At 43.2% G+C, this 13,116-nt stretch overlaps 1 protein-coding gene across 1 annotated transcript in view; it reads left to right on the top strand.

Moving 5' to 3' along the window:
* The window catches only part of LOC128263888 (transcriptional regulator ATRX-like), a 449,251-nt gene that overhangs the window by 381,268 nt on the left and 54,867 nt on the right, over positions 1 to 13,116 (top strand). Inside the window, exon 8 of the mRNA XM_052999163.1 lies at positions 4,750 to 4,925. Within this exon, the coding sequence (XP_052855123.1) occupies positions 4,750 to 4,925 (176 nt within the window). The remainder of the gene's footprint in view (positions 1 to 4,749; positions 4,926 to 13,116) is intronic.

A 13,116-nucleotide genomic window follows, 5' to 3' on the forward strand; every position in this document is an offset into this window, starting at 1 on the left:
TCGTTCGGTTCCTCCGATAAAGCCGTAAGAGCTCTAGAGTTGAGTATGGCTTCGACTTGAACCACTAATTGGGCCTTAGCGCAGACAAAGTTGGAAGCGTTGTCGCAGAACTCCTTCTGGGATATGCCAGCTTTAAGCTAATAAAAAAAGTGTTTGTAGATAAAGCTGAAAATAGTTCAGACTTTGCTCGCAAAGCATATGAGTATTGCTATGTTTATAGGGTGGCTTGCCCCTTTTCTCTCCACAATACTAGCTAAAATTGACGAGCATCGGGATGCATCATAAACTGTCTGTACATCTTAGACACATGTTCAGTTAAAGCGAACCGATGCAAACGAAGCGATAAAAGTTTTCCTGTTGGATTTTTTGTCCGATTAGCAGAATCTCGTTGAGTGACAAATTGGTTGAAGTTATCGCCCAGGCGTCAAACACAACCCTAAACTTTGTTGTACTACTTTGGGGGCGTGGCACGCAATGGTGAGGTGTTACAAAATGGGCCTTGGACATGTCTTAATGGCTAACTGGACTCATGAGATTAAGTTCCTTGTATTTATTCATAAATGCCACATAGAGATGTTTGAGCAAATTGTTACGATTCAATCCTGATTCAAGCTGTAAAAAACGACGTTTTGCAGTATCAAACGAATTTTCAAGTCTTTTAGGATATGCTCTGACGGGCAGACGTTCCTAAACTCTACCTGTCCTAAGCACCAACGGGACGTAAATAATAAATTAGTTGTATATGAATCGTCAAATACAAGAACATACATTGCCTTGTTAACAGTAGACTTTAAGTGACAGTGAAATTTTATTTTTGATTCAAGAAGGACCCTTAATCGTTGACCGAATATATACGGTCTAGTAGCATATTATGAAGAGAAAAACTTATAAATGAAGGCGTACCTCTATAAAAAGTCATTACGTTACATTTAGGAAAATCAGATTTAAGAGGTTAGATTAACACCATTTCTGAAAACAATCAACATCCGATAGTAAACCGAAACCTGATTGCAAATTATTATAGACAGACTCAACAAACATTAATACTAGAGACTGTGTAATGACAGAATGAAGGGCACAAGAAAATATGAAATAAACAAAATTGGTAGAGAAATATAAATAAATTCAAGAAGAAAGTTTTATAGAAGTAGAAAAGCCTTAGAATTATGTTCACCTACCTTAGAGCATGGCTCCGGTGACCCATTTGACATCCTACGACCGAGGAGTCATCAGAAGAGTTAAGTTAATTATTATTCTACGTTTTCATGTTGTTGATTAAGATGTGATAAAACCATATCAAAGATTCATAATTAATACATAAAGGTGATCAATATAATATATATGTGTAAAATAGTATGGGGTTTTATATATGTATGTATATATAATTATATGATAATGTAAAAGTAATTGTTTTGTTAACAAGTTGTACGCCATTGTTTGTTTTTTGTTCTAAACTATATAATAATCATTTTAATCATCTTCGAGTTCATTTAACTTCATAAAACCTATTTCTGTTTTAGGCGCCGTTAAGTGTGACCAGCCAGGGCGATGGTGATAATTTTGCTTCGATAATTTGTCGTCGCGGATCTTGTGTGACCAGGATTCGTGCGCGTTTGAATACTTGTGCGAGCGTAGGATTTCAAAATTAAAGACCAATGTTTTGGAATGTTCTTTGTTTGGCTTTATTTTTGTTTTTGTTTTATGTTATTGTGACGGCCCACCTTTTGTTTTTCTGTTATTGTTTTATGGTGTTGTGTCGGTGGGCCGTAACACTCCACCCCGTTTAGGAGGTCGAAGTCTTTGTAGTTGTCACGTTGATGTCCTCTGACGTGACCCTTCGCGTCCCTCGTCTTCCGCCACCTTCTCCTCGGGCGGTTTGGGTTCCCATTTTTCGTCAGTGTCCTCCAGTAGGTCCATCGGCCCTACACCGAAATCCTTTTATAGGTCCGTTAGATGCCTCGTGGTCACCCATGCCGTCCGGGGTCGTTGGTTGTTCGTGAGTTGGTGGTATCGGTCGTGTGGATCGTGGACCAATGTTTGGGTTATGATTCCGTTGCATTGTTCATTGTTGTTTCCGATTCCTTCCTCATGTCTTTGCGTGTCCCTGGTCGTCTTTAACAAGTTGGCGAGGTATTTTTGCATCGTGCTTTTTATTTTTTTTTGTCCATTCTGTAACCGGAAATACTTTGTTTGGAGAGTATCTACTTTTATTTGGAGTTGTGCCTTAAACTTGTAGTCGTGAACTGTACTCCGTTGTCCGAGATAAGTTTTTTCTGTCATTCATACCGTGTTAGGATTTGCTCTCGTACTACTTTTATCACGATTTCCGTTCTTGCTTTCCTGACGGCTGCTATCTTTACCCATTTCGAGAACTTCTGGAAAACAACCAGTATTATGTGTTTGCTGCATCCCTTGTCAGTAGTATGTCGCCAATATCCGGAGCTTTGTTGGTTGTTGCTGTTGCTTCGTTGTGGTTTTCTCTCAGAACTCGATCTCGTTGTTTCTTTTTTACGCATAGTTTGATGGTAGATGTCTAAATAGCTTTCCTTCCATCACTGCGTAGTATGGCCACGCTTCTGGATCTCTTACTATTGCCAGGAGTCTCTGTTTTATCCACTTGTCTTTCTCGACTTCTGCTCTGTGTACTTTTTCCTCGAGAATCCTAGATAGTGATCTGTTGCTCGAATGAGTGTGGTAGCATTGCCAGTGCCCATCTGGAAATCCGGGCTCTCGATCGAGTTGAGCCACTTTAGAGCTAGGTGGTCAGTGATGTCGAAGAAATGGCATCCCTTCAAGTACATCCTCATTTTCTGGATGCCCTAGTGGATTGCCGGGCACTCCTTTTCGGTAGCTAAATATTTTCACTCTGCCTTTGTAAGCTTTCGGCTGGCGTATGAGGTGGCGTGTTCGCTGTTTCCATTCTCTTGCGTTAAAACTGCTCCTAATCCGCAGTGTTGATCCTTTAGTTTCACCAGGTGTATCCGTTTCGTACGTCCGATGACCACTATGTCATTCAGGTATGCGAATGGTCCGATGACTGAGTGCAGGGCTCTTTTGAAAGGGGCTGGGGCTGTATGTAATCCGAAAGGCATTACTTTCAATTAAAACAGTACGCGTCCTGGTACGGTAAAAGTGGTATACTGTTTACTTCTTTCGTCCATCGGTATCTGCCAGTAGCCACCTTTGTAGTGTGTAGTGTAGTGTGCTTATATATTTTGAAAACGTAGATGGCTGAGTAGGTGATCCATTCGAAGTACTGAGTATGCATCTCATTCTGAGTGCTCATTCAGCTGCCTGTAGTCTATGCATAGTCTCCATTCTTTGTTTTTCTTTTCAACTATTGCTACTGGCAATCTATAAGCGGAATGCGAGGGTTCTATAAGGTCTTATGCCAGGAGTTCGTCCACTTGTTTATATATGATTGACCTTACCGGTTTTCAAGGGGAGGTCCTCTGTTTGATTGAGCGGTCGTGCTTCATAAAGATGACTGACTCCCTTGATTTGGCTCATCATCATCAATTCACTTTTGAGAGTTTCTTGGATCTCTGTATCTGTCAAATCATGTGAGCTTTTTATTTATCAGTTGGTTTCTATTGTTCTTTTTAATTCTTGCTGTGATGCACCCGCATTGTAACTGTTCCAAGAAATCTACTTTTAGTAGCAAGTCTCCAATCGCCTCGTCGAGGGCTAGCCGTGTAGTTGTGCTTGTCTGGTTCCCGAGCTGTATTGGTACTTTCAGTGCTCTGTGACTGTCCTGTTTGTTCCGTCTGCTTGTCTTATGGCTTCGGTTACTTGCTTTCTTTTCTCGTGTCTTGCTATTTAGTTCGCTACAGATGAAATGCCACCGCGAATTCCTTTGTTGCCTATATTGACATGTGCGAGCTTTCAGGCTGAATTTAATTTAGCCAAGTCTCTACCGGCTTTATGTTATAGTCGTCCTATTTAGATGAAATATTAATATAATTTTAATTTAACCATTACTAAATATCTATGAACTAAAAAAATTAAAAACAGCAAAGTTATAATTTGTTTTTCCGATCGTTCCTATGGGAGCTATATGATATAGTCGTCCGATCCGGCTCGTTCCGACTTATATACTACCTGCAATAGAAAGACAACTTTTGGAAAGAGACTAGTTTGCGTAGAAAACGAACAGACGGACATGGATAGATCGACTCTCCTAGTGATGCTGATCAAGAATATATATACTTTATAGGGTCAGAAACGTCTCCTTCACTGCGTTGCAAACTTCTGACTGAAATTATAATACCCTCTGCGAGGGTATAAAAAGCTGTAAAAGAAACGATCAAGTCATATTTCTGCATACTTACCGTGTGGTTATGTTGTTCAGAAATGGCCTGCAAAAGACACTTACCAATTTTTCTTTTATAGTTGATAAAACTAGGGACAAAACAAAAATTTTAAAGGTTTTTATGAACCTCTGTGTTGTTTTTTAGTTTTGTAGTTCAGAGTTAATTAAACATATTTAGATTCCTTGCTTCTATAAATATATTTATTATTATATACCCGACTTCAGTGGGCGTACAAAATTTAAAGAAAATCGTTTAAGAAATTTGCTGAAAACGTAGTTTTGAGAAAATCGCGAATGAGCTGGGTAAGAGAATCCGATCGGTTACAAACTTTAGGAGAGTGTTGAAGATATGATCTATTAATCAAAAAAATATTAATTGCAGTGCAACAAAATTAAATTAATTAATTAAAAAATTAATTTTAAATTAAAATTTCCAGATTATAGCATGGTAAACTTTATTAAGCCCTTATACCTTGGAACTGAGCGGGAATTCGCTAACTTATACGCAAACCCAATAAAAAATGGTCAACATAAAGATTCAAGTAAAAAGGATATTACGGTAATGAAGCAGCGATCGTATGTGCTACACAAAAAACTATCTAAATTTGTTCAGGTAACTACCTTTTCAAACATTTTTTGTTAATATCGTTAATAAAAAACTGATGTCTTCATAAAAATATTTCTAAGTTGAAATCGAAAAATCTACGCAAAAAATGTCTTGCATTCATTTCCCTTAACTGTTTCCATTTGTTTAATCGGTTTTTAGATACAATATTGGTAAATCTTTGAATTTCTTTATTTATATTGTTTCCGAAGCAGCAACAAAGATAAACAAAATCATTGCCGAATTTAACGGGCTTACAATATGCAGAAAGCGTCCGTCGAGCGCAGCTGCTATTAAATAAAACTGCTTAAAAAAATTTTGTATTAAATATCCCCAACATTGCGGTTTATTCATTCATATGGCTGCCCATATTTGACATTGCCTTTTCGACTGATTATTCGGTTTTTGAGCGAATCACGCAGAAGTGCACTGTAAGGTAGCGCCGTCCTGACGTCGATATCTGTCTTTTGAATTTGTGTGAAGAAAAAGACTTCCAACATACCGCGATAGCGTTATGTCTTTCAGGAGCTCGGGGTGACTGGCGTGCCGCAACCACTCTGCTTGAAGTGGACCGACAACACAACTCGAGTCGAAAAAACCTCTAGGACAGCAAATTTACGTGTCTCCAACACGCAGAAAGTCTAAACTTACCGATTCAGTCCGCGAACATGGAGGAGTTCGCCATGAAGTTCCCGTACATTAATGTCCTTTAACCAATAGCTTCATATAGCATAGAGCAGATAACTGGAATCAAGCTGTGCCTATTACAATTTGGGAGAGAACGTGGCGCCAGCATATCGGTTCAAAAACTCGCATGGTCTGGACGTTGAAGTTCCACGTTACCATCCATCAGAGCAGATTTTACAAAGCCGATACTACCTTACACGAGGCCATTAAGCACGAGGGCCGCGCCCTAGCCATCATAAACTCGACAGCAAAAACCAAACCCCGAAATGAGATCTATAACTTCGTTCAGAAGATATATGCCCGTAATCTAAATGCAGCCGAGATATTAGATGAGCACCCGAGGGTATCGCGTTAATCAACCTTTATTACTATGTAAAAACCCGAACAAATCTTATAAGGTTCGTCTAGTTTAGGACAGCGGCAGAGTCAAAAAGACAATCCCTGAACGACTTTATACACACCGGTCCCGGTCTCTTAAAATCGCTGGTGGATCTGCACACCTCATTCCGCGCCGGAAAGGTTGCGTATCTGCGGAGACAACGCGGAAATGTTCCATCGAAATCGAATTAAGCCTGAAGATGCCCACACTCAGTGCTTTCGTTGGTGCGATCGTGATAACGATCGTAAGCGTCGACGTAAAGCCTTCATAAACTACGCACCATGAATGGCACACTTCATAAGAGAAACGCCAATGGCAATACTCCGCCGAAACACAATAAGTCAACGATTTTACCTAATAAGGAGGTAAAAATCGCTGATAATATTAAAACCAGAAAGTCTCCACCCAAGATGGAAGCGGTGTACAGTGGATCCGTCAGAAATCAAATTTTTGGCAATTATTTTATTTTACACGCTACACAAGGATCGTCCTTGTTTTCGTGTATGTGTAAGAGTGTTCAAAGATCCGAAAAATTCGTGCATTAATTGCAGGGCAGTTAAAAGCTTGTTAGTATTCTTGTGTTGTTATTAGAGGCGCCCGTGTCTATCACGACCAATAATCCACAGGTCCGCTGGGTGCCATCTGCGGAGACGTCACACTTAGTATCCTCCTAAGCGCCGTTAATATGCACGTTTGTACCCTTTCAAGAGATGAATCACAGGCTGTGCCCCAGCAAGTTATTCCCCAATTCAACGTCGGGAGGACGAAGAAGAGTAGCAACTTAGCCTGAAAGGTTAGACCGCTACCTGTTCGAAGAATCTTTGATCTAGTTGAGCCACACACGCGGTAAAATCAAAAAATTTGATAACTCGGCATTAAAACAAAATGTAAACATATTGTCTCTTAAATGTTAAGGCTTCTCAATGGCATTCCGTTTTTTCTGGAAATGTAACGGTAGTTTCTAAAAATAGCATTGTAAACATGAACACGTGTGCTCAGAAAGTTTTTTTAAATCGCCCTTCAAAGAGATCAAACGTTAGCTAGAGTGCACCAAATTTAATTATTTAAAATTAATTTTGATATTGACGGTAGTTACTTCAAATCGTGATGTTATTAATTAACTTTCCTGCCTAAGTTTTTTCGTAAAACTAATTTTATCGAATAACCCTTTTTTGTGTATTTTGTGAACGTCTAATTTATGTTTAGTTAAAGTTTTAGTTGTGTTCCAAGAAAATCCTGAAATTGGTTTGTATGTGACTGTGTTTGTCTTATTTTTAAGGTTGTAAATGTTATAAAATTAGCTGCAGAAACTTGCAGATGTGTGTTCACTAGTAAGTATATTGATTTTGCAAAACTATTTATTTTTCCCTTTAAAACATATTTTATTTTGGTAGGTACATCCCAAAAGTGTGTTTTTCAACGCAGCTGTCTCTAATCTTCGCATCCACCAAAACAACTCCTTTTATCCTGGCCTTTTACCAGTCAAAGCTTCCTTCTGCAGGAGCAGTTACTGTGGCCCACCTGTAAAGATCTGGGACCCCCAACCTACATCGAAATAAAACAGGTACTTTTTAATGCTTCTTCTCCACTGGACCCTATCGTGAAAGTGGACTACTTTTCCGACTGTCGTATGATTTATTATACGTTGAACCGATAAAAGCAACAGCCCAGACGCCAAGATGATGTGTCGCGCCCAAAGGGCTCTAGCACATTACTCTTAAAAATCACAGTTCCGGATTTTCATTGCCAGAGTCGTCAACGCCTATTTTTATTATGTAATAATCGACTACTTGGCAGTACAAGAAAAAAGCGATGGTGCACATCGCAGTGCATTGTCACATGCAGTGCATTTGGAGACAGCACACTCCCTCGACACCTTTTTGTGTGTTATGTGTATTCGCAACTTCTTCAACCGTTGCAACCTAGAGAAATATTCACGGACAACGCCACAAACTTCGCGATTTGGGAGATCGAATACATCATAAGTCAAGACCCCCCAACGAGTATGAACCTATCACACCCAACCATTTGCTGCTGGGATCAGCAAGCGGTTATAAGTCCATCTTCGACGACAATTTCTCGGTGCGATGTATGTGTCGATCGACTAAGCTTTTCGCGACCATTTCTGGAAACTATGGGCCATGGAGAATGTTTCCGACTTAGCTCGCCGAGGAAAATAGTACGCCAAATTGGCAGCGTCGTATTTATAGTGGACGCGAACTTTCCACAGCAGGTGAGAAGCGCTACAATCAAAACCGCCCACGACATCCTGCAACGACCCGTAGCAAAGCTGGCTGTGTTGAACATCGGCAAAACTGAGGGTAACTCAGACCCAGAAGAGCAAAGTGTACCGGGTGGAGAATGTTGCCGCCGAAATCAGTTATAATAGACAGATCCAAGGAACCCGCTTTACCTCAGAGGGTTAACGTTTAGATCAGCAGATGAGTGGCTGGAATTGTGCCGTTTAGCTTTATGCTCACTTATTGGGTACGCAAGCGGTCGCTTCGCCCAATTATTTCATATCTCACGCTATATGTAAAGCCATACACAAGTAACGTAATACACGGAGTTAGTAAATGAAATTATATGTTAACCTGAGTTTTTTATTAGCACTGTCCAACTGTAAACATTAACAAACGGAGAACTGCCCGACATTCAAACAATTCCTAAGATCGATAACAATAACCTAGCAATATGAGTGTACCGCTGCAAGCTTTGTGCACATGAGGATTGTGATCGAATGGTTTTGTGCGACAAATTTCACTCCTGGTGCCACGGCGACAGCGTGGGCGTTGATGATGTTAATGTTAGCTGGCAATGTGAATGCGAGTATATCACACGACCCGCCATAAACATTGTCTCTTCTAAAACACATTAACCAAAACGCAATACCCGCATCGACGATTGTCACGATCATCAGCATGGCAGTGGGTGGCATCTCAGCGGTAGGGAAAAAGCCCGCTATAATACCTTGCGATTTATCGAACGTAACCTTACATGGTTCTGAGCAAAATAAGTCAAAGTTCTTATTAGTGGGACAAGACGCAGCCAACAAAATTTCATAACCAACGAGCCAGCTCCAGCTCTTCAAAGGTACAGCTCTAAACGCAAATTCCAAACAAATTTGTCCTTATGAGCTTCTAGACGACGATCAGCTGCTTCCCATCCGAGGGAGTGCTGAAAACGTATGCCTACTCTCGAGGCATGCATTAAAAGGATTCGTGGCATTTATTTTTATAAAATTCAGAATCGACAATGCCTCCCCAAAGTTGCCGCAAATGTCTCAACTTCCCGTTGCTAGAGTTGCTGCTTATCAACACCAATTTAGCTCCGTAGGAATCGATTATTTTGGGCCAATTTCCGTGACCGTCGGCAGAAGGCGAAGACGAGAACAAACCACGGTACACAATGCTGATAGGAATAGAGAGTAACGCAGGTCCAAAAGTACAAGTTTACCGGGGGGAAAATATTGGCGCCGAAATCTGTTATAACCTAATACGGTTAACGTTCAGATCAACAGACGTTACATGTACCGTTTTAATATAAGCTTTGGGCACTCTTATTGGGTTCGCAGTAAAAAGGCTGTAAGCATTATGATTAGTATGCTATGATTATTTTTTGAACGGTTCCCTTATTTTTATCTCACGGCTATATGCAATTTCATAAATATACGGAATTAATTTTTTATGTGAATCTGTAAGTTTTATTGATCATCGGACGGTTTCATAAAAGTCGAGGACAAGGTGGCGAACTGAAAACGCATGAAGTGGTATTTTACAAATGAACAATCCGTTGTTTTTTTTTCATATAAGTTAAGAGGGATCGTTTTGACCTCTGCATCTCGGACCTTTACATCCGGTCCTGCAAATACCTTAGTAACGACGTCTAGCAGCCACAATTTCGACTGAATTTTTCTTCGTGAATTAGTGCAATGGCGCATTCGTCCAGGTTGTGCGGATCATTGGTTCTCTTCTGCCTTTCTTGAAGGCTGAGAAGGTATTCGCTTTAACATCCTATCCAGAAGCAACTCCTCTAGTACTAACATATTTGGCTTCAGTTATGTGCGCGAGCAAAAATAGAAATAAAAGACGCCGAACGACTGTGACTCTATAAGGCTGAGACTTCAACGCTGAGATCCAACGGGTGCTAGGTCGTGGTTAAATCGAGCTCAGGGAGTCCTTGCGTGGAGTCTGCGATACGGGTGGCTGGGCGAAGAGGTCGAACCTAGTTCTACCTGCTAGGCGAAATACCTTGCCGGTCCCGACAGTGAGGTTCGCATAACATCCAGAGTCTCGATGGAGCCGTCACGAGTCAGATACCAGCAAGCAGTCGACGACGAGGAGCGGCGAGGAGCAGCAGTAGCGGAAGATCTGCGAGGCTATTCACAAGGAGACAAATAAAAACCTTTACGATCCTAACAGAACTCTTGCGTTATTCTTTGGTCAAAGGCAATCACCAAATATAAATTTGGTGCAACGATCCTCTCTGAGCTAGCCGCCCGTTTACGTAGCGAGCGAGAATAACTAAGAAATCAGGTCGTTACATCTGGCGCCCATGAGTGATTGCCCTGACCAAGAAAACAAAAGATCCAAGATGGGAAAGTCCTGGATTTATATTTCAGGAAGGAGGACCGAGATGAGCAATGCTCTGGGAAAAGAACTCGAGGGCGCAGTACAGGCGATGAGGAAAAGCTTGGCAGAGACGATTTACCGTATAGCAGAAGACCCGGTCGTGGCAGAGTTGGTGGCAGGTCTGGAGATCCAATTCCTGGGGCTGCCGGTCCCAAAATTAAAATTAACCACCGCGAATGCCGAAGGTCTAATATCAAGCATGGATATTCAGAGCATGGCAAGCGACGGAAGGCAGCGAGAAGGCAGCCAAGAGAGGAGAGAAAGCGTACGGCCACATCCGCAGGACTATGCCAAGGTGGTCAAGCAAGTCCGAGAGTGGAACTTTCGGTATGACGGCAACGACAAGCCACTGGAGTTCTTGGAGCAGGTGGAGTGGTCAGCCGTGACATATGGTCTGGATATAAACCGGAGCTGCTGCAGGGCAGAGCCCTAAAGTTGCCATAGGCAACAAGTGGCAGTGGGACAACTGGGGAGACTTCATATTCAGCTTTCAAGGCTATTTCCTCCCTCGAGGCTACATGGAGAAGCTAGCGGACCATGTCAAGCAGCGGAGGCAGACATACGGGGAAAAATTTAAGGATTACATGGTGGACATGCAGACGATTTGCGGCCCCTGGGTATGTCTGCCAAAGAAGTCCTGAACAGGATAAAGGAGAACAGCACGCCGGCCTTTCGAATGTTTATCCGGCCGTACGAGTGTCGGCACCTGGACACTCTGATGGCGCTGGCAGACGAGTTCTAGGAGCTGGAGGAGTAACGCGAGCAGTTTGAAATGGAAAACCACTCCCAGAGAACACAGAACCGCCCAGTGCCAAGGCCAAGGGCAAAGCAGGGTGCGGTGTGTAGGCGGTGCCAGGAGGACACGGGTACGCCACGGAGGCATACGCCGCAGGAACACGGACCACCAGCTGATCGCAGTGGACTTATCCAGAATCCAGCCAACGCTTGCCGCAGATGCGGGGGCGCATACCATTGGACGAAGGAGTGCCGGAACCGGCGACTCACGTTCTGCTGGCGATGCGTTAAAATAGGTATCCAGCAACGGGGCAGCCAGGTGCTGCCTCTCAAAAATAATGGGCGACCTGAAGGCGGAAGAAATGCAACTGTCCGCCACAGTGCTCATAGGTGACGCGAACGTTAAGGCCACGGTGGACACCGGCGCGACAGCGAGTTTCATCAGCAAAGAGCTGGCGGACAGGCTGCAGGCGGCAGGAAAGGTTGGACCGACAAAGAGGCAAGTACGGATGGCGGGCGGTAGATGCGGAGACGTAAAATTGGAACTTGGAACAAGAAAAGTGTCAATGGAGCTGCTGATCCTCCCAGGATTGATCGACGCACTGGAACTTCCTCACCAAAATCGGAGCCGAGGTGAAATGCGCATTTCACAGCGTGATGATACCGGCGAGGGACAGACACCGAGGCTGGCTGGAGGAAAAACTGTCGGTAGCAGTCGCGAAGAATCCAAAAATGCAGGGCGTGATCAACGCCAAAGTAGACGAGCTACTTGAAAAGAGCTGCATCGAACCGTCAAGGAGTCCGTACAGCTCATCAATAGTCATGGTGAGGAAGAAGACCGGGAAATGGGGGCTGTGTGTGGATTTCAGGCAGATCAACGCAAAATCCGTGAAGGATGCATATCCAATGCCGATGATCAACTACATCCTGGACCAACTCTGAGAAGCTAAGTATATAAGCAGCCTCGACTTAAAGGCCGGGTACTGGCAGATACCGTTGGAGGCAGCCAGCAGGCAGTACACCGCATTCACAGTGCCAGGGAAAGGCCTGTTGCAATGGAAAGTTATGCCTTTTGGTTTACACTCGGCATCAGCAACGTTCCAGCGGGCGTTGGACCAGGTATAGGACCTGAAATGATGCCGCACGCCTTCGCGTATCAGGATGATATAATCGTCATCGGACGGACGCTGGAAGAGCACATGCGGAACCTAAAGGAAGTGTTCAGAAGACTGCGAGCGGCGAACCTGAAAGTAAACGCTGATAAGTGTAAATTCTTCAGGAAGGAACTTCAATATCGCGCCCTTGGAAACCACAGATCGGAGACACGGTATGGGCCAAGGAGCACCATCTATCCAAGGCAGCAGAATGATTCGTGGCCTCCAGATACGAAGGGCAGTTTAACATAATTGATTTCGACTCTCCGGTTATTGCCAACCTACGGCACGAACACACGGGCAAAGGTAGAAAAACACACATACGCCAGTTAAAACCGCAAAGCAAGGAGGGGCAGTCTCAACAAATCCGGCGTATCGGAGGAGCACTGTACCCAAACCGACGAAAGGGGGAGGACGATACACGGTATCGAAATTAACGGTCAAGCACACACACACAGACACACACATCAAAAGCGCGAGAGCGCTTGTGTGCGCGGCTAAACGCACACATGCACGGGTTGCGTAGGAGGCGTGTACGCGGAGGGCACCGTTACTTTGAAACATTACACGGGCACAGAGCGGAGAGCAAGTCCCGTTACCGGTACACGTCGCCG

Source organism: Drosophila gunungcola, unplaced genomic scaffold (genome assembly GCF_025200985.1).
Source record: "Drosophila gunungcola strain Sukarami unplaced genomic scaffold, Dgunungcola_SK_2 000025F, whole genome shotgun sequence".
NCBI classification, from domain to species: Eukaryota; Metazoa; Arthropoda; class Insecta; order Diptera; family Drosophilidae; genus Drosophila; species Drosophila gunungcola.